At 38.2% G+C, this 20123-nt stretch overlaps 2 protein-coding genes across 2 annotated transcripts; both read left to right on the top strand.

The window, feature by feature from the left end:
* Window positions 1-720: 720 nt before the first annotated feature.
* LOC121415000 lies at window positions 721-10031 on the top strand. The gene is made up of 5 exons (XM_041608039.1): window positions 721-797; window positions 5101-5224; window positions 7744-7797; window positions 8131-8178; window positions 9744-10031. Exons 2-5 carry the CDS (start codon window positions 5113-5115, stop codon window positions 9869-9871), a joined length of 342 nt encoding a protein of 113 aa, XP_041463973.1. The 5' UTR covers window positions 721-797; window positions 5101-5112; the 3' UTR covers window positions 9872-10031.
* Window positions 10032-12898: 2867 nt separating this feature from the next.
* Window positions 12899-17929, top strand: LOC121415485 (kelch-like protein 31). The gene is made up of 5 exons (XM_041608685.1): window positions 12899-13228; window positions 13803-14196; window positions 15803-15985; window positions 16464-16616; window positions 17493-17929. The coding sequence occupies exons 1-5, from the start codon at window positions 12899-12901 to the stop codon at window positions 17927-17929; spliced, it is 1497 nt and encodes a 498-aa protein (XP_041464619.1).
* Window positions 17930-20123: the final 2194 nt, after the last annotated feature.

The raw sequence follows: 20123 nt of genomic DNA on the forward strand, positions 1-20123 counted from the left end.
ACAAAAGAATAAATAGAGAGATGACATTATCAACTCACTCATCGTATTAATGAAAACATGCATAGACAGGAATTGGCGGCAGAAGCCAAAAAATTTAGGGGGTGTCCACCTGAAATTTTGGGATGGACACAGGTAAAAAATTTGAAAAGCACCCCCAAAAAAGGTCATCAACCTAAATTTTAGGGGGGGGGCAACACACGTTTCAGGGGGGTTCACGTGAATTTAGGGGGGGGGGACGCCTAAAAAAAATTGACAAGCAAAAAAAAAAAAGGTTATTAAATTTTTTTTAGGGGGGGATCGTCCCCCCATCTAAAATTTAGGGGGGGACACGTCCCCCCCGCCTATGTAGACAGGGGCCGCGGAACGGTTTTCAGAGGGGGGGGGGGGGGGCTGACCATGCAAAAAATCACAATCATATGGTCATTTTTATATTTGTACACGGTTTTGGAAAAATAAAGGTGGGGGACTGAAGCCCCCAGCCCCCCCCCCTTCCGCGGCCCCTGATAGATATGTTTCACTGAAATCGTGAAAAAAAAACAGGAAAAAAAATCGTAACTTTGTTAGGTGAGCAGCAGCAATGCCAGCGCAAAATTAACGTTGGTTGATGACGTTGATGACGTGACCGATCCCGTGACCGATATCGCGCATGTACGTACGCATGCGCAAATAATAGCGCGCGCATAAATTTTGTATAAGCGGTCGACCGGTCGATCAAGACGTACAGAACTAACGTTAACTTAAGACTGAGTATTTCATTTGATCAGCGAATCAGAAGATTTGGGCCTAAATCTGCAAAGGTAAGTCTACGCAAACCATTATTAAGAATGTCTGATACGTATAGCGTGGTGATGACACATTTAGACTGCCTCAAAAACAGTAAAAACTCATTAATGACTACCGTACCAGATTACCCGTTTGACCGTTAATGAGCCAGCGCGCCGCACAGTACCCGATACGGTAACGTACCGTACGCGTAAGTCAAATATGTGTCACGGTCGCCAGGGGAGCGTTTCGTGAAACTTGAAAGGACTTGTCGGACGTTTTATCCGACAAGTTCCCTTTTATCCCACAGTTACCATAGCAACAGTGACTCTCAGCCAATCAAAATTAAGGAAAGATGTCAGATCTGACAACTTGTCGGACAAAAATGTTGATAAAACGCTCCCCAGGGGAGCGTTTCATGAAAGGACTTGTCAGACGATTTATCCGACAAGTCCCATTTTATCCGACAGTTACCATAGGAACACTGCCTCTCAGCCAATCGAAATCATGGAAAGATGTCAGATCTGACAACTTGTCGGATGAAAATATTGATGAAACGCTCCCCAGACCTTGCCCTTGTAGTTGTATCATGCTAGCAAGGCAATTCGTTCATGCATGCCAAATAAATCACGTGCCGGAAGTTCAAGCCTTCTCTTGCCTGCTGAACATTGTGTCTGTCGCTGGGTCTGTCGAGGCATTAGGTCTAACTTGTTGGGAATTATATGAGCAACACATGTTACCATGTAGGCCTATGATAAGATAAAGTCTTTTAAAGATTAAGAAATCAATGAGTCGATATCGGCAGAGAGAGAGAGAGAGATAGAAAGTTAGGCCTGGCCTGGGCCTGGCCTTGCGTTAGATCAATTCTAACGTTAACGTTAGGCCCCTTAAAATTAATACTAACATGTCATTAGACTCTACCATTAGATTAACTCGTTAGGCCTAGATCTAGATATACCGGTAATTGTTAGATCTAACAAGTAAGGCGTAGATCTAGCCTAACTTACAATGAATCAGGGTGACCAGATGAAATACGGGACAATCGACAAAGATTAATAAAAAGGCCACACACAGTGTTAGACTTGTGAACAAAACATGATAAAATAATTGGAAGGGAGGGTGAACGATAGAATGAAGGAGAGAAAGAAAAGAGATGAATTGAGAAGGAAAGAAAATTAAGTAAAGAGGGAAAAATAAACAGAAAGTTAGAATAAAAGAAGGATGAAAGAAAGAATAAGAGATAAAAAGGTTTCTGTCGTTCCTTAAAATTAATATAGAAAGAACGAAAAAAAAGAAAGGAAGGGAAGATAAATAAATGCGTGAAAGACAAAAGGAGAGAATAACAGGAAAAACAAGAAAAAGGAGGAGGAAAGAACGAAGGAAAGAAATATGTTTCCTTCATTCTTTGAAAGAAAGAAAAACAGGAAGGAAGGAATGGGAAAGAAAGGATAAGGGAAAAGAATATAGAAGGAAAAATAAATTAAAGAGAGGGAGGGAAGAATGAAGGGAGGAGAGAACAAAAAAAATAAATGAAGGAGAGAAAGAACGAAAAGAAACAGGAGAGGAAGAGATAAGGAAGCCATGGTAATTTTAAGGAAAGAAGAGTGAAGGAAATAAAAAAAAGAGACTAAAGAAGACAGGTAAGAGAAAAAAGGAATGAAAGAAAATGAACAGAGAGAGAGAAAAAAATATTCAGGAAAGAAAGATAGGAAATAAAGATAGATGGAACTAAACAGGGCAAGCAGGAAGGATAAGGTAGAAAAGAAAGGAGGAAAAAAGTACAAACTTCAAGCAAAAAAAAAAAATCCAATCATCTAACAAAAATCATAATGTTATTTGGTGTTTTTTAGAATGACTAAAATTTCAAAGTAAAACATATTGTCAAACTTAAATAGTTATTAGATAAAACATCTCGGCATCGTACACACTCAATAACTTGTTCCTCCGATTACATCTCCAAATCATTAAGAATTCATAATATATAATTATAAGAATTTCCCGCCGATATTTTGATTATTTTGGTGGAAAAACTGTTTACCATGTGAGATTGTTTGCACCATTAATTGAAAATTTGCTCCGATCCTACTTGCCTAGTAGCTAGTTAGTAGCTTGCCACACACAGGCAGGAGGCCAGTTCGTTTGCAATGTACATTACTGGGTTAGCAAGAAAATCACCGCAGAACTTGCAAAAATTTACAGTTATCAAATTAATAATAATAATAATAATAATGCTCAATTCTTGTATAGCGCATCACACATAGCATAGCATGTCCCTATGCGCTTAAAGAAGAAATAGTGAAAGGTATATAAGAATAAAGTAATCGAGATATTTAGATTGGACCATTAGTTCAAAGATAGTTTTTTATGCATTGAAAAGATATGTTTTGAGGGATCTCCTGAATGTACATAAATCACTTTGATATCTCATTGAATTCGGTAAAGCATTCCAGAGGACAGCAGAGGCATAAGTAAAAGCACGCTCACCATATGACTTTGTAAAGACAGAGGGAACAACCAATAATGCTTTTGAGCTTGATCTAAGATTTCGGGATGGCTGGTAATATGAAACTAAATCGAGTAAATAGGACGGGGCAATTTTATAAAAACAGTTGTGTGCAAAAACTAGAAGTTTGAATACAATCCGGGAACGGACAGGGAGCCAATGTAATTCTCTGAGAACTGGAGTAATTGCTTCATACTTGCGTGTTCGTGTTACTAATCTCGCAGCTGAATTTTGAATGGTTTGCAGTTTTTTAATTTGTTTAATAGGTAATCCTGAAAGGAGACTATTGCAGAAATCAATGTGACATAAAACAAAAGCATGTACCAATTTTTCAGTGGTGGGTTTATCCAAGAATTCACGAAGTTTACCAATTTTGTATAAGGCATATGATGCAGAGCGACATTTTTGGGATATAAATTCATCGAATGTCAATTTATCATCAAATATAACTCCTAGATTTCTACAAGAAGTACTTGCGCGTATGTCCATTCCACCAAGTTTTAATTGTTGTCTCTGCTTCGTCATCTGTTGGTTACTTAATGAAAATTCGTCACTTTTAAATGTATTAACTGCATTTGTTCAATATTCAGAAATACGGGACAAATAGGTGTCCCGGGAAGGGTTAATTGTCGGGACGCCGGGACAAAGGAGCAAAGAATGCGGGAAAATCCTGGGAAATACGAGACATCTGGTCACCATTGTTACATACAGTGTTACTAAAGTTAGATCTAACAAGTGAGATCTAGGCCTAGATCTAACTTATTGGGGGATCCTCAAAATTTCAATCACGACATGAGATTGTATTTCACCATTCCTTAATAGATCTAGAACTATGTCTAGATCTAGGTCTAACGTTAGATCTAAATGCCATTTTGGACATAGGGCCTAGAGCTAGAGAGTCTAGATCATTAGATGTATGCCTACTCAGGATATTTCCATTCAGAAACGTTTAGGGTCTACTTTTGTATGGATAGAGTAAACATTTTTCAAGTTGTGACCATGTTTATATCTAACGTTAGATTAGGTCTAGACCCTAATATAGGGTCATGTATAGTCTACCTAGGCTTAGCCTTAGGTTTGATGTATAAAGGTGCATCATGGGGCTATGATGACATAGACAAGACATCGAAATATTTTCCCCCCTCTGTCTCTGATATAAAAAATTAGGTCAATTCATGTTTCATGAATCTGTTGTAGCATAAACATCAAAAACTTCAATTAAAATCGATGTAAATATCAAAGAATGGTCAGTGCAGATCTAGATCTAAATTAAAAAAAAAGTCAAAGTGTAACATTAGGCCTAGACCTAGACTCTATCTAGACTAGGATCTTAAAGTTTATACATCATATGAATATTCTTTATTTTAGGACAATAGTATATTAGACCTCTAACGTCATTCGTCTAGACCTCTAAAGCAATTCCTTTCAGAAAACGTTTAGGGTCTAGTTTTGTATGGATAGAGTTAATTTTTTCCAAGTTGTGACCATGTTTATATCATGAATTTAGAATCGAGGTCTAAAGGCTACTAAAACCGTCAGTATTTTTTTAGGTCTAGATCTAGATCTAATTTTGTTTCTACTTTTTGCTGATGACTCTAATATATTTGATCTCATTAGATTTAGAAATACAATTCATTTCAATTGATGTGACGCAAATAATAACTGAAAATGTTTAAAAAATAAATCAAAATGAACCGACAACCAAACTGTCCTCGGGGCCAAGGCAGGCCATGGAGAAGACAACACAATACTGTACAGCACGTAATATAGACACAACGAATTATTAGAGTTATCCTTCCATATTGTAATAAGTTCATATATATTTTTTTTTCCAGCATTGAATAATCATGAAGAACTCAACGTCATCAGTTTGTCTCATTTTCTGGCTATCCATCGCATGCTGTGTGATGTGGACAATCAATGCACAAACTTCCAGCAGCCAAACAACTGATTCAGCAGGTATGGATGTGATTTGGGGTATTAACTCTTTGCATGCTGAATTAACTTTTGGGGAATAATAATGACAATTTTTTCCATGTCAATTTTTTGAATCAAGATTTCCATTTTGAACCATTGATACTGATGATTATCATATAGATGTTACGTCCGAGAACTTTTACAATATATTAGCCTCTTTAATATGAAGTTAGCGGAGGAATCTAAGTAGTACGATTGTTGAATTTAATTGTGCACATGTGCAAATTGAAGATCAGTGTGCAAAGGGTTTACAAGATAAAAGAAACAAGAGTGTCGCTAATGCGAGCAAATAGTACGCCCGCCTGTAACACGGAAAATGGAGTTATTGCTCAACTTCCACTTTTCTTGCTTTAACAGTTCAAGCAAGAAAAGTGAAAGGTGGCGACTTCACCTTTGACCTTCTGACCTCAAAATCAATAGGCTTCCTTGGGTCCATGCTAGTATCATACACACCAAATTATACGAGCCTAGGTTAAGTTAAACTATAGCAGAGATGCCAACCCTCCCGATTTCATCGGGAGGCTCCCGAAAATTCATCCCAACTCCCGCCCTTACGATTACCATCCTTATCCTCCCGAAATTACGATTTTTTTTGCATTGATCAAATTGGATTGGAAGGACATGTATCGTCTGCTAACTTTAGCATGTAGTAACTCCATTACGTTCGCTGCTACTAAATTCTGTGTGAAAAGTAGACAAATACGGAGCAGCGAAAAGCTGGTGCATGTGATATGCCCGACGGGAATCCACTGTGCACCAGGCCGGTAGGCCCGGCTAGCTTCGCGAGGCGTGTGCGCTCGCGGCCACTGGATTTGTCGAGTCGTGCGGTGGAATATCGGTGTGTGATTTCGGCGTATTGATGGGTTGATATTGAAACGAAATGGCGGAAAATCAACAAAAGAAGACCAAGAAATGGTGTGAGAAGTATAAGACTGAATACAGTCTCCAGTACCTGTGTGTTCGGAAGTCGGAAAGAGGAATTTACCATGCATTTTGCGCAATTTGCAGCGTGGACATTTCAGTTTAGCAGGGAGGTCGTGATGATAATTCGGAGGCACTTAACGTTCGGGAGCAAACGGCACAGGCCTACGGACATTGCGATGGCAAGATCTTCGAGCTCCACTAGTACCCTGTTGTCTTTATTTCACCAAGCAAGGGACCAGCGCTGAGCTTTTCTTTACTGGATTTATAGTGGAACATAACCTGCCCATAGCCGATAGTGATAATGCATCCTTATTATTGTTGTTGAACAGGTACTTCTTTTGTCCCCTCATTTTTTATTTACATGTGAAAATGCATATTTGATATTTTTAATGTTAAAAAAGTGGGAACAATGTTTATTTCAAAACATGTGAAATGCCCCAAAATAAGGGTCAGATTGCACCAGAGAGCATCTAGAAACCCAGAGCTTCCAGGGCCCTAAGGCGGGCCCTGGACCCCGGCCACAAGGGTCGAGCGCTCCGCGCTCGAGATGTGCGCTATGCGCACATAATTTGGTGGCGGTTGCAAATCCTCCCTAATTCTGATTTCCAAAAGTTGGCATCTCTGCTATAGTTATCGCGTTTACAAGGAAAAAATGGATGGACAGATATCGACAGACGAACGGACACCGAGCGTGATAGCATAATGCGTCCTGTCTAGGACGGGCATATAAAATTGGAGGAAAGATGAAAGCAAAGTGGAAAGAAAGAAACAAAGAAAGAGGCATGTACATAGAAACAACGTAAATGAGAGAAAGAGAGAAATAAATAAAGAGCGAAAGACAAAGAAAAAAAAACACACACCTAAACTTAAAGGAAAAAGAAACGAAGCGAAATGTATGGGAGTGTATTTTCTTTAAAGACTTTAATTGTTCCTAATGATTTGTAAATATTGTGATTGTTAAGCCAATAAAAGCAAAAATAAAACACCAATCAAAATATCAAGGTCTAATATGGTATATGTATTTAGTTATTTGGGTACAATGAAAATCAACTTTCCTATTATAATTTTTGTTACTGACATATATTTCATCCTCTAATCCGTGATTTTGATTGCTACAATCTATATTGGATACCATTGGAAGTTTCAAATGATGACATAGGAAAGAGCATTTAAGTCTGCCTAAATATAGTGTAATTACAATGTACATTACATATACATGTAGTTTATATGAAGTTTAATCAAATGTTTTCCGACCCGTTTTGAAATAACGCAATTCACATACGCTTGTTTGAGAATATCATAAAACGATATTTTGTTTTAGCTTTGAAATAACGCAATTCACATACGCGTGTTTGAGAACATAAAACGATATTTTGTTTTATCTGTGTACTTCAACTTTTCAAATACAACAAATTGAAAAATAACGCACTGATTCGTAGATGACAGAAATCGTAAAACAGAATATTTTCCCTTCCATAACCATATATATTTGATGATAAAAAGAAACAGATTGCTAATGTAGATCATAATTGAAACTCTTGATTTTGATCTTCATTATTATCATATTCTCATTCTAGTAACCTTTGATGTGGAGGTGACGACGTCAGCAGACGCCCCTGAACAAACAGAAGGTAAATAAAATTTATCTAAACATTACTATAGTCATTTACTTACCGGTACTTTTTTAATGTTTTACAGTGTCTTTCATTTTAAAAAGTCTTCTTATTCTCTTCTTCATCAGTTATCTGATTGATACTCGCCTGTTTTCTTAACCCCAAAAGAACTCTAAAAACAAAACCACCATGTAATATAGATTTTCTACTTCTTTGGGGGATACCCCTCGGGGGGATACCCGTGTGTGCTTGATCTGTAAAAACGAAATTAAAACCCTTCTGTTTTTAAGTTAAAGATTAAAATTAAGACTAACAAAATTCTAAAAAAATCATTTTATAATTTCATCATAGAGTCAGGAGCAGAGTCTGAACATGAGGGCACACCATCACCTTCTCCCGGTAGGTATGGGTTGGTGTTCGGGAGCAGGAGGAGGGGGGGGGGGGGTAGGAGCCCTGTCTGAATTCCATGCAAGGGAAGGGGGGGAGTGTATAAAGCAGTTGTGGACATGAAAACCCCTGGCGGAGGGGAGGGGGTACAGTTTTCTGACAACTCAAAAAGTACTGCAATTTACAGAAGCAATATTACATCAAAATATGACATTGATGTAGGCTTCATGCTCGTAGAGTATGCTCATAGAGGGGTCCACACTCTACAAGCATTTGCTTTTTAGTGGATCCCTCTTATTTTCTCAGATTATGTTAATGATGATTTGCTTATATGAAATACTGTTTTACTTTTGGAAAAAAAAAATCTGTATTGTACTTGCTTCAATTTATATTGTTTGTATAAGTTTCATTTACAATTATTATTTTAATTATATACGTCTTCTTAACTCTGTTCTGTTGAAAATAAAACAAATTGAAAAAAATATATGTACGAAAGCATGCCATTATTTTTACACGATGGCCGCCTATACAGTGCAAAGGATATGAAAAAAGCTTTAAACCTGAGTTTATGTTAAACCCGACTTCAGAATACGTGCTATGGACTACTTGTTTAGGGCTATTTTATAAAGTCCATGTACGAGCAATGTGTCCACCTTCTGAAAAAGTACCACTCCCGTTTCCCTCTAAGTTTTTGAGGAATATTCTTGTGAAAATGTGGAAGATATGTCTCAATGAAATCCCGGAGGGGCCTTCCATCGACGAGTGGATACCATGCGCGACCACGGGGTCTTGAAAAGCACCCTAAACACGTATTTTCCATATTCTGAAAATGCACCCCTTAACAAGTATTGGCGTGTGAAACCCTACCCATAACAAGTATTGGAAACAAAACGATACTCTTGGCAAGTATTCCCTGAATGAACCCCTAAACAAGTAAGTACAGCGATGTATTTTCCATATTTTGAAAATGCACCCCTTAACAAGTATTGGAAACAAAACGATACTCTTGGCAAGTATTCCCCGAAATGAACCCCTAAACAAGTACAGCGATATTTTATTGTCGGGTCCGTCGGTCGTTTTGCCTTTACACACCATTATTTTTGTTTAATACGGCCCCACCTTCCACACCTCGCGCAAATCGGACTCTAAACACGTAGTGTTGGGGCAAAAAGGACATCCTTTATGAAACATTTTGATTTTGTTTCTTCCTCCCCTCATATTTGACCCTAAACACGTATATTTTCCGAGCGAAATAGATACCTTTTTTCAATATTTTAGTGTTTTTGACACCCTTATCACGTTACGTACGTAACGTGCCCTATCCTGAAAAAGACATCTTTTTTACGTGTTTTTTTGGTCGCGCATGGTATCCACTCGTCAATGTAATTGCCCCCCCGGGAATGAAATATTTCACATGTTTCGTTGACATGGTCACGGTGATAAGTCGGGTAATAAAGTGGATTTGATCCCCTGTATTTCCTTATTTTTAGCAGTGGCAGAAATGTAGCGATCTACGGTATACTCAAATCTGCCCTTGCTCACTCATGAAATACCATTGTTTGGATTTTCTTCCATAGTTCCTGAGCCTGCCCCCGGTAGTGGCAACGAGACAACGGTCACGGAGAAACCAAAGAGTGGTAGTGTCATCAAGACTGCTTCTATCACCCTTCTCACCATGGCTATCCTAGCAACCAAACTTGTTTAATGATTGTCTCCTTACGTCTCAGAAGTTATCTTCATCATTCTATGGTTGAAGGGAGTGCATTAGCATGACTACATGAGGTGGCGGACATCAGCGAATTGTTACATAAAACCTCGGCTTTTGAGGATTTAAGTTCACCAAGGGAGACGGACAATCTCTAAACTTTAACTTCTTTAAAATCCTTGCCGTCCATTACCAGTTCACATTTTTTCCATTCTTGTTGCAATATACTTTAGTTAGTGAATTACTTATAGTTTTCGATGTCTTGTTGATTGGGAAAATGTTTGTCATTTGACTGTGAATATATGTTGTAACGTGAGAAAACTCTGCCTGAATGACGCCTTTAGAAAAGCAGACCATGGTAGGGGGATTTCTTACAGTAGTGACAAAGTCCTGGACCCCGTAACCTAAATCTTAGCGATTGATTACGGTTCTGATTCGTACGATTGAATACATTGATTGTTGTACATGATTAATTGTAAAAATCATCACCATCAATCTCCAAGGTTTGTGTTACGGGGACCTGAAAACTCTTATTACACGATTATTATGATAAAAGTAATCTGACATCCGATTTTGTTTTTATTTTGAATAAATTATAAATCCATGATTTTACATGGAAAATAAGAAGTTTTACGGTATTTTAACCTAATGAATTATTGTGAATCTGTAAATTAAATGAGTGCAGACCACGTTTATTAATATAAATTAAGTGCATCCATAAATGGTAAAATGTAAAAAAAAATTGGATTCATGTTAATGTTAATCTTTATAAATAAATTCGTTTGATCTCTAGCCACAAGCATCGAAGTTGCATCATTCGCGGATTTAATACACAAAGTTAAAATTTTCATGAAATATATTCATTTTTGTATTAAAAAAAGAGAAGAAAACAAATAAGCAGTCAAATCTATTTGATCTCCACAACTAGGAATTGACTGTAAAATCGATCTTTTCGGGGAAAATACTATGCAGCATGGAATTTGAGTCAAAGACGATTTTTGATCACATTAAAAGTGCGTAAGGAATTATGCTGTTTACATGATATTAAGTATCAGTGATGTTTAACAATTTCATTCCTTTAACTTTTTGCGATCCTGAGATGTAATTTTTGTTATGGATGAGAAAGTGTCTAGAATAATAATACAGTTATACGACGAATGTTCTTTGAAAACGTCTTCCGATAGACCAGAACTCAACGGTGTCGAACTTCATCGACAAGAGATTATTTGAGATTATTTGATAGTACAAGTTTAAACGGACCTTTTGTTCATAGCGGATTTAATCTATAATGCTCTCCATGAATACGTGTAAAATAATATGTATTACGAATGTTGAATTGTATACCACCTGTTTCTCTTCATTCAGTTTCTTTGAGAAGGAAATACAATACAAGTTTATGAGACTTTTCATAATTTTTTTTCTCGTGTTCGTAAATTTTAATCGGTAAGCAATTAATTTAATTGGAAACAATATATATATATTCCGTTTCAAATAGTGAGATGAACTTGATCAAGAAAAAGAAATGTCAGACAGAGTGAAAGAGGCTATAAGGATGATATAACATAAACGAGTGAGAAAGAAGAAGGGGGGGGGGGTCAATAAGGGGACATTACATGAAAAAGGGTCAGCAGTGACTAAATTGCTAGCTCTGGCCATTTCAGTGAAATCAATATTTTTGATTGGCTGCGAAGCATTAGTCTTCCTTTTACTGCTGAGAGAAAGACGGTTGGGGAAGAGAAAAAGTATTCAAGAGTATCAGGATCAGTGGATCGAGAGGGACGGGCTAAAAAGAAGAAAGAGGCTAGTAATAATCAGCGATGTAGTGAGAAAATTCCTAAAAAGTCGAGAGCGAGCCAAAAATTTGGCCTTTTCAAATGAAGATCTATTTTGGGGATCACAGTTTTTTCCCCTTCATTTTCTTTCCCTTTCTCCTTTATTTTTGTATTACAGGGGGGGGGGGGGGGGGGTGGCTCATACCGCCCATCTGTATGCCATCGGTATAATGCTGAGATTTGTTAAAAGGTGGACATTGCAACCGGAACAAATTAAGGGAACTGGTTTAATCTGTTCAATTTCGAAGCAGTGTGAACTGATTTCAAAATTCAACATGAGAAAATGTATTCTTACAGAAATAATGCGTCATTGTCCCGTTTAGATGATCGCCCCCATTATATTAATCGACCGTCATTTCATCATCATTGTCGACAACCAGTGACTATTAAAAGTTTTATTGAAGAGAGGGTCTGATTTTAAAAGACTACACGAATCATTCAAGCATATCATGACGTTACAATGTAAATGCTTATTCAGAATTATGACGTTATATCGTTTACGCGCATTATCATGTGACTAAAGTTGTGCATGACGACGCCCCCCAAAATAGGCTGATTTTGCCGCTCAGCGAGCTGGCCTGGCTGCATAACATCGACAGTTTCAAAACAAAGTATGCGGATGGAGTAGGACAGTTACAAGGAGGTTGTCCGACTGATGGGCAAGACCAAGCACATGATACATGTATGACTACTGAGAAATGCAGAAACACAAACTTGCCAAGGCAATCATGAACACAACAAAAGATAAGAGGAAACCAAAAGCCCAAAATTCGAAACAAAAACTAAAGCATGTGGGAAAGAAACCCGAAAGTGCTCAATATACAAATCGAATGCCACCTAGGGTATCACGGAGAACTCCAATAAGCCAGGACAATTACAGAAGACCAGCCACCACCGGTATCTTACCGAGTAAACTATCCCGCCTAAGTACCGTCGTCGAGACATCGAATGTCAATGTACAAGGAGCGGACCATGCTACAAAGATCTGGGCTCCGTCACCACTCTTTGGCGTAAGAAACAGTTACAGGATGTCGTCCTTGCCGTAGGACACCACCGCGTTGGTGCTCATCGGTTGATCTTAGCAGCATGCAGTGGGTATTTCTGTGAACTGTTCACGTCGGAAGAAGACGATCCAAGCTCAGACGGGGAACAGTTTGTTTACACACTACATGGTGTGGGCCATGAAATCGTTAAAATGTTACTAGAATCCATGTACACGTCGAGTCTAGCCGTCACATACGAAAACATCGATGAACTCTTGAACGCAGCACTGTATCTAAGAATACAAACAGCGTTGGACTCGTGCACGAACTTCTTACTCGAGAACCTGACATCGGAAACATGTCTTCGGACTTTGTCTGTTGCTATTTCTTTCGACATGGAAGATATATTTGAGAGGGCGTGTCAGCAGGTAGCAAGCCACTTCGTAGAGCTATCAATCACTGATGAATTCTTAGATCTGTCAGAAGAGACATTACTTTGTCTGGTATCAAGGGATGATCTCCACGTAGATGATGAATTGGAGGTATATACACATATATATGTGCTGCCTGATATTGTTTACAAGCAAAACTAGACATATTTCGATGAAATTTGATTATCATTTTAGATTTTACAATTAATTTTAAAGAAAATCTCAAAATGTATGTCATGCAAAGATACTCCCATGCGTAAAGGTATATCATCAAATCCAATTTTAAGCAATTTTTTTTTAAATTCAATAAATTTTTAGTTGGTATGAAAGTATAAAGTAGGAAAGGCATGCAACCATAATGAACAGCTAAAAGTACTGAAACACTCTTGTAACGTTTTATCCCGCGTTTTATACTCCACGTATTTCTTATCTTTAAAAATAGCTATAATAAGAAAGGGATTAATGACACCTTGATATTTGAAAAAAAAATCTTCTTGAGTTAGCTTAACTCTCAATCAAAATTAATTGGAATCTCCAATCTTGTTAAGTCAATCAAAAAGAGTGTCAATTGCAACATTAGAGTTAGCGTTTTATATTTCATAATTCAACCTCCCGGAAAATTACATCAACAACAAAGTGCTAATACATTTTTTTTTGCATTTCCCCCTTTGCCATTCTTTTGTAGGTTTTTCATGCATGCACTCGTTGGCTAGAACACGACCTCGATAGTAGATTACCTTATCTAGTACAACTGTTACGTCGAGTCCGACTTCCAATGATCACCCCGTCGGAGATCGTCGACTTCGTGGAGAGTGTACCGTACATCATGCGAAACCCTCAATGCGAGTCGTTGGTGAAAGACGCGCTCCACTACCACTGCCTTCCTTATCGACAGAGTGTGCTCCAATCATCTCGAACTGTTCCGAGGTCGTCTCTTCATATCACCACGCCCATCGCCCTTGGGGGCCAACCTCGACGAACCAAAGAGCCTGTTGGTTGTGACGTCATGTTTTATAAGCAGGCGTCCAAGGAATGGGTGACACTTACCGAGATGGAACATCCCAGACACCATCATGCAGGTTTGACGGGTTTTCAAAGAGTGAGGAAGGGGGGGGGGAGTGAGCGCAGAAAAGGAGGGGGGTAATTATAGAGGATATAAATAAATCACAGAGAAAGAGAGAGAGAGAGGGAGGGGGAGCTCGGGGAATGCCCCAAGACGACAAGAAATTTCGTCACCCTAAAATGTTATAATCTTTCCACTGAAGAGGAAGCACTATTTTGGTCGACAGAAATGCGCGACAAAGTTTCATAATTATTTACACAGATACCAGAATATTTCCTATAAATCTTTAGCTGCAAACAGTTGCAATATTCAAAGAATATTACAAATAAAGAATAATATTGCCATAGCTGAAATTGTCCTTACAATATCGCCAGCGTCATATGATACAGTATTCTTATTGGCTTGGGCTTATCATTCAGTCTCCACAATAAAAGAGCCTTTTTTGTTTATTCAGATCAAATATAGGTTATTAGACCATCTCGTCACCCCATTGACTTGGCTCATTAATAATCAGCTATAATAATTCTACATGATTGTCATTTGGGATGAACAGTTACTTGGTCAACTAAATAAATTTCTAGCACATAATAAGATGCAAAGAATATTATTAATGAAAATAGAGAATCTAGCGATCTGTTTCGTGGCGTTATGCACTATATCTATTTAATTTTAATGAAATTCATGTGATCATCTTTATGGAATATTTTATGAGGCTCTTACAAATAACTTTTCAGTATAAAGAGTCAGGGTATTCTCATTGAATGTCGCGGATGAAGTAGCATATGCCATTATAGGTTAGACAATTATTTGTGAGTTGTTTTTATTTCGTCACCCTCAAAATGTTTCAATCTCTTAAATGAAGCCATCCAGTTCTCATTTACCAGGGGTGCAAGTGCTTAATATTTTACTGATGAATATATTCCCAAATGAAATATCAATCATGTTAAAATTAAACGTTCTCCATTGATATTTTTTTTTCGTCACCCTCAAATCTATCGGTCTGTTCAATTTAACAGACAAGCGTATGATTACTATACATTATGAGGCTCTTATGAATCACTTTCCTAAGTTTTCTGTATGAATTGTGAAAATGGAGAAAAAAAAGCAATGATTGTCAAAAATGAAGTAACATATGACATAGATTAATCATTTGTGTGATTAATAGATTGATTATGTGTGTTTGATTATTTCGTCACCCTCAAAATGTTCAAATTTCTCAAATGACGTCATCCAGTTCTCATTTACCAGAGGTGCAAGTTTCTGTTATTCTAAAGTTGAAAATAATACTTAAATCGAATATAAATTATGTTTGATATAGAGATAAAGGTTTTCCATAGATCATTTTATCTTCTCTTTTCGTTTTCGTCACCCCTCAATGTTGCCTTTCTTTATCGGCATGAAGGCTTCAGATAATCACCGGGGTTGCACTAAATCATTATATAAAGTTTGTAACTTTTCACTCCCTTTCTCTCTCTTCATCTCCCACTATATGAAGAAAAATTAATTTGCAAACGATCACATACCTGCAGCGTTGCCAATCTGTAATGTTTAATCATTAAACGGGTTTCGTCACCCATTTTTGTCCAACTAAGATATATATAATCCCCTTTCATATCACGCAGCCGCTACGTTAGGTGGTTTTCTATACATAGCTGGTGGAAGAGAAACAACATCTGCGGGGAGTCCTCTTCGCTCTACCCATCGTTACGATCCACGTATCAATGCCTGGCTTCATGTAGCCGATATGATTGATGGCAGAGAGAGCTTTCAGCTTGGGGTCCTCAACGGAAAGATATACGCCGTTGGTAAGACTAAAATTACATAATATCGACCACTAATAGTGTTTAAAGAACACTTTTGAGAACATCATAAGAGCGTAAATGACGGAGGCAGGTGCGGAACTCATCCACTTTGAAGACTTTTTTTTTGCTTGGATAATTTCCGACGATGAAAGTGTTTCTGGTGAAGATGACCCTTGAAATTTTACCTTGATTTTATTTTTTGAATTTTCTAAGCTTGTTAGAATTGGTTTGCCCAATTTCTTTGGAAAATCATCCTCAATCCGCCCCGTAATATTAAGGGATATTGGTAATAACCGATTGCCAACTAGACTTTCGGGTGAAATCCGTAGTCGTGGCAGTCCTTGAAATTCTTGAAAGATGTGTACGTACCTGCGTACAGAATTGATCCACATTTGAAGTGAATTGAAGTTAATTGCAGTATAGCAAAATACGTGAGCCATAGGATTTCAGACTGAATTGTATAATCATTTCCTTTTTGAAGGGGGTAGGGTTGACGACAAGACCTCGCTATCGGCCGTAGAACGCTATGATCCATGTCGAGATGTATGGGAAGCTGTCGAAAGCCTGGGTGATCCTAGAAGATGTGTGGCAGTAGCAGCTCACAGTAATCGCCTTTACGCCATGGGTGGATCAGGTATGTGACACGTCGCAGAAGTGGGAGTGGTTCTTAATTAATTGTAGGTGACTCTGTGTGCTGGGTGGTTGGGGTAGTTCAAACAGGAATGATAGTGAGGCCTTGGACGCTTGAACAACAGGACGGACAGGGTCAGATTTTTGAAGGGACACGATAACAGGGCGACTTTCGCACAGGCCTTCGCCAAAATAGTTTGGCCCGGGGTGGGGGCAGTCAAGTATATTTCTGTACACACGCGTGACCCCCAACCCCCCCCAAAAAAAAAGGGGGGGGGTGTTTTTCAGTTTTGGAGGCGGGCCGCGCGTGCACTCGTTATAAGAGTATCAAAAACACGATTTTCAAAAAAGGGGTAGTTTTGAAAAACTGGTCAATGGTCAATCGCCAGGGTGAAACGTATTTACGGTATGTTTTTTTCCCCCATAGGATCCCCCCGGATCATATACTGGCGACAGCTTGTATAGGGGCCAAAATGTGTAAATAAAACCTGCGAAAAACTTGTAGGGGGTAGTTTTCACACATAGAAAAACTCGTTCAAGGGGTGTTTGTAAATAATTTGGCCATGCGTGTGTACAGCAATACATTTGACTGCCCCCCCCACACCACTGGACGGATGTGTGGTTGAAAGATATTGTATTCAGACGCCCGTAATTGTCATATCTGAATTTCAGTTCATTGGTAAAAATGTGATGTCATTGAAAGTCATTACAATATTCATGGTAGCAAAATGCAAGCATTGCTCACTATTCATTACCCAAATAAAAACAATTACAATAATCAAACACGTACGGAACGTGGGGAGCTGAAAGGGTCAAATATAATAGTAGAGGCTACATACGCGCACTTCAGAGATTCGTCTTGTATCTTTCGATTTTTCAGGAAATCAAAAGATTTCAAGCAAAGTGGAATATTTCGATGACGACAAAGACGAATGGCAAGCGTGTAAATGTCTACGCATCCCTCGTTTCTTTTCCATACTCTTACCACACGGTGACTACCTATACCTCGCCGGTGGAGCTACTGCTGATAGCACAGGAACAGTCAGATGCATCCCTCATATTGAGCAGTATAACCCCAGAAAGGACACTTGGATTCAATTATCACCCATGGCGACACCGCGGGCAGAAATGGCAGGGAGCGTCGTAAATGGAATGATCTATTTGATTGGAGGGTATAACTGGGAAAGCAAATCATGGCTTCACTCCGTTGAAAAGTATAATATCGAAGAGGACGACTGGGAATCGTTTAAAGATTATCCCAAGGCGTCTACTGGTATCGCTGGCTGTGCTTTGACATTGTACAGCATGCCGCCATGAAAGAAGATGTTGTTCAGACTAGCAGACGACAGGGGGCTTATGAACGGATGATATCTTAAAAAAATACCCAGAACTTTGTTGAGAACGGAATTTTCCCTTTCCTTTGTTCTTTACATCACAACTCGATGTCGAAATTCGGAAAGAGATAAATGTGGAGATTCTTAATACAGACATGATACACAAGTGATCTGCAGTCTGTATATAATTTGCTTGCCCAAGGATCGCAATTCTTGTTCTTATAAAAACGTGCGTGTCTATTTCAAATAAATGACATACTGTATAGATAGCAAGTATTAGTTTGATTTTAAGCACTTTTACATGTCTTTTCGGAATTGCCATACTTCCCATGGCTTTACCCTCCTTTGAAAGGGAAATACATTATTAAATAGATTTAATATCCCCAGTGAAAGTTAAAGCAACCAATTGTTTTCACATCCTCTATCTCGTCTGCTTAAGTGACGTGTTAACATTTTGGGTAGGTCGTCATTGCTGCGAGCCTTTCATACCTCCGTCGTAGATGGCGTAATTGCTCATTCTACCCTGGTACCATATACGGTACAAGAGGATGTGGCTCTGCTGATTATTAAATACGGCGAATACCGTTTTATTTTGTAAATTATTTGTTGATAAGATTGAACTAAAACTGGTTGAGAGGAGAGAAAATGTTGAAGTATTATGAAGAATCTGAAGAGATACTGCACGTCACAGACGGCAGACGAAGCAGAGATAAACAGAGATATAGGATGAGTAAGACTAAACATCTGCTTGCGTAAAATTTCGCTAGGGGTATTAAACCTCTTGATTGTATTTTCCTTTTATTAAATGGTTTGTTATTTCAATCCCCCCCTCCTCTCTCTCTTGTTGCGTATATTACAGCCCCCTTCCAATTTATGTCAAGTCAACCCCTCTCCTCTTGGCTTTTTATTATGTAAGGTAGTCTGGTCTCTCTAACTCTCGCTTATTATTAAACGACAAGTCCACCCAAACAAAATGTTGATTTGAATAAAGAGCGAAAAATCCAACAAGCATAACACTGCAAATTTCATCAAAATCGGATGTAAAATAAGAAACCTATGACATTTTAAAGTTTCGCTTAATTTCACAAAACAGTTATATGCACATCCTGGCTGGTATGCAAATGAGGAGACTATGACGTCATCCACTCACGATTTCTTTTGTATTTTATTGTATGATATATGAAATATTCTAATTTTCTCCTCATCGTCAAGTGATACGATTAATTCCTCCCTGAACATGTGGAATTAGAATTGTTTACTACATGCTTCAGTCAAGTTGGTCCTTATTGTCAAATCTATAAAAAATGAAATATTGTACAATTCAAACAATAAAAAACAAAACAAATAGTGAGTGATGGACATCATTGACTGACTCACCTAGTTGTGCATATGACTGTTTTGTGAAAAATAAGAGAAACTTATGTCATAACTTTCTTATTTTACATAAGATTTTGATGATATCTTCAGCGCCATGCTAGTTTATTTTTCACTATTTATTGAAGTTAGCATTTTCCTGGGGTGGACTTGACCTTTAATTGTAAGACCCTCCTCTCCTCCATTTCTTGGTATAAAAACTTCTCACCTTTTAATTTACTCCTTCATCTTGCTCTGAATATCTCTATTCCACTGCTCTCTCTTCTTGATGCACTGCTATCTCTTTCTCTATTGTCTTGTTGTTTCTTTCCTTTTTTTCTCTCCGTTTCCTCTCTCCCTTTCAACCCTCGTATATATTTATGTATATCCCACCATCTCCTCTCTCTTGTATAAGTCTGTTATTTCCTCTCATCTCTCTTGCATTAATTACAATCTCCCCCTCTTGTATATTTTTCCCTCTCCCTCTCTCTTTAATTCTCTCCCATTATTCTCCCTTTTATATATATTTTAATTTCTTCCCTACTCCATTTCTACCTACTTTGATCTCTTTCCACTCTTAACCCTAATTCTCCCGGGGGGGGGGGGGGGCCATAATGGCCCCCCTCAACAATTTTCGCGATATATCTGCTGCGCGAAATTTTTTCACCTCGCAGCTCACTGACTTTTTACATTCAAGTCTCGCGCAAATTTTGAGACCAAAGTTGTGACGCCCGGGTACACAGTTACGACATTCCGCAACATTGTGCAAGTGCATGTTAGACCCCAAAATTGCTCATAAACGTGATTTCATGTACAAATCCAAT

This window comes from Lytechinus variegatus, chromosome 5, assembly GCF_018143015.1.
Source record: "Lytechinus variegatus isolate NC3 chromosome 5, Lvar_3.0, whole genome shotgun sequence".
NCBI classification, from domain to species: Eukaryota; Metazoa; Echinodermata; class Echinoidea; order Temnopleuroida; family Toxopneustidae; genus Lytechinus; species Lytechinus variegatus.

Excerpts from the sequence above, each read along its gene's own strand:
- LOC121415485 (XM_041608685.1), top strand. The coding sequence starts at position 12,899 with ATGTTACTAGAATCCATGTACACGTCGAGTCTAGCCGTCACATACGAA. Across the intron at positions 13,229-13,802 it reads ACGTAGATGATGAATTGGAG|GTTTTTCATGCATGCACTCG; the intron begins GTATATACACAT and ends ATTCTTTTGTAG. Across the intron at positions 15,986-16,463 it reads CGGAAAGATATACGCCGTTG|GGGGTAGGGTTGACGACAAG; the intron begins GTAAGACTAAAA and ends TCCTTTTTGAAG.
- LOC121415000 (XM_041608039.1), top strand. The coding sequence starts at position 5,113 with ATGAAGAACTCAACGTCATCAGTTTGTCTCATTTTCTGGCTATCCATC. Across the intron at positions 5,225-7,743 it reads CCAAACAACTGATTCAGCAG|TAACCTTTGATGTGGAGGTG; the intron begins GTATGGATGTGA and ends TTCTCATTCTAG. Across the intron at positions 8,179-9,743 it reads CACACCATCACCTTCTCCCG|TTCCTGAGCCTGCCCCCGGT; the intron begins GTAGGTATGGGT and ends TTTCTTCCATAG.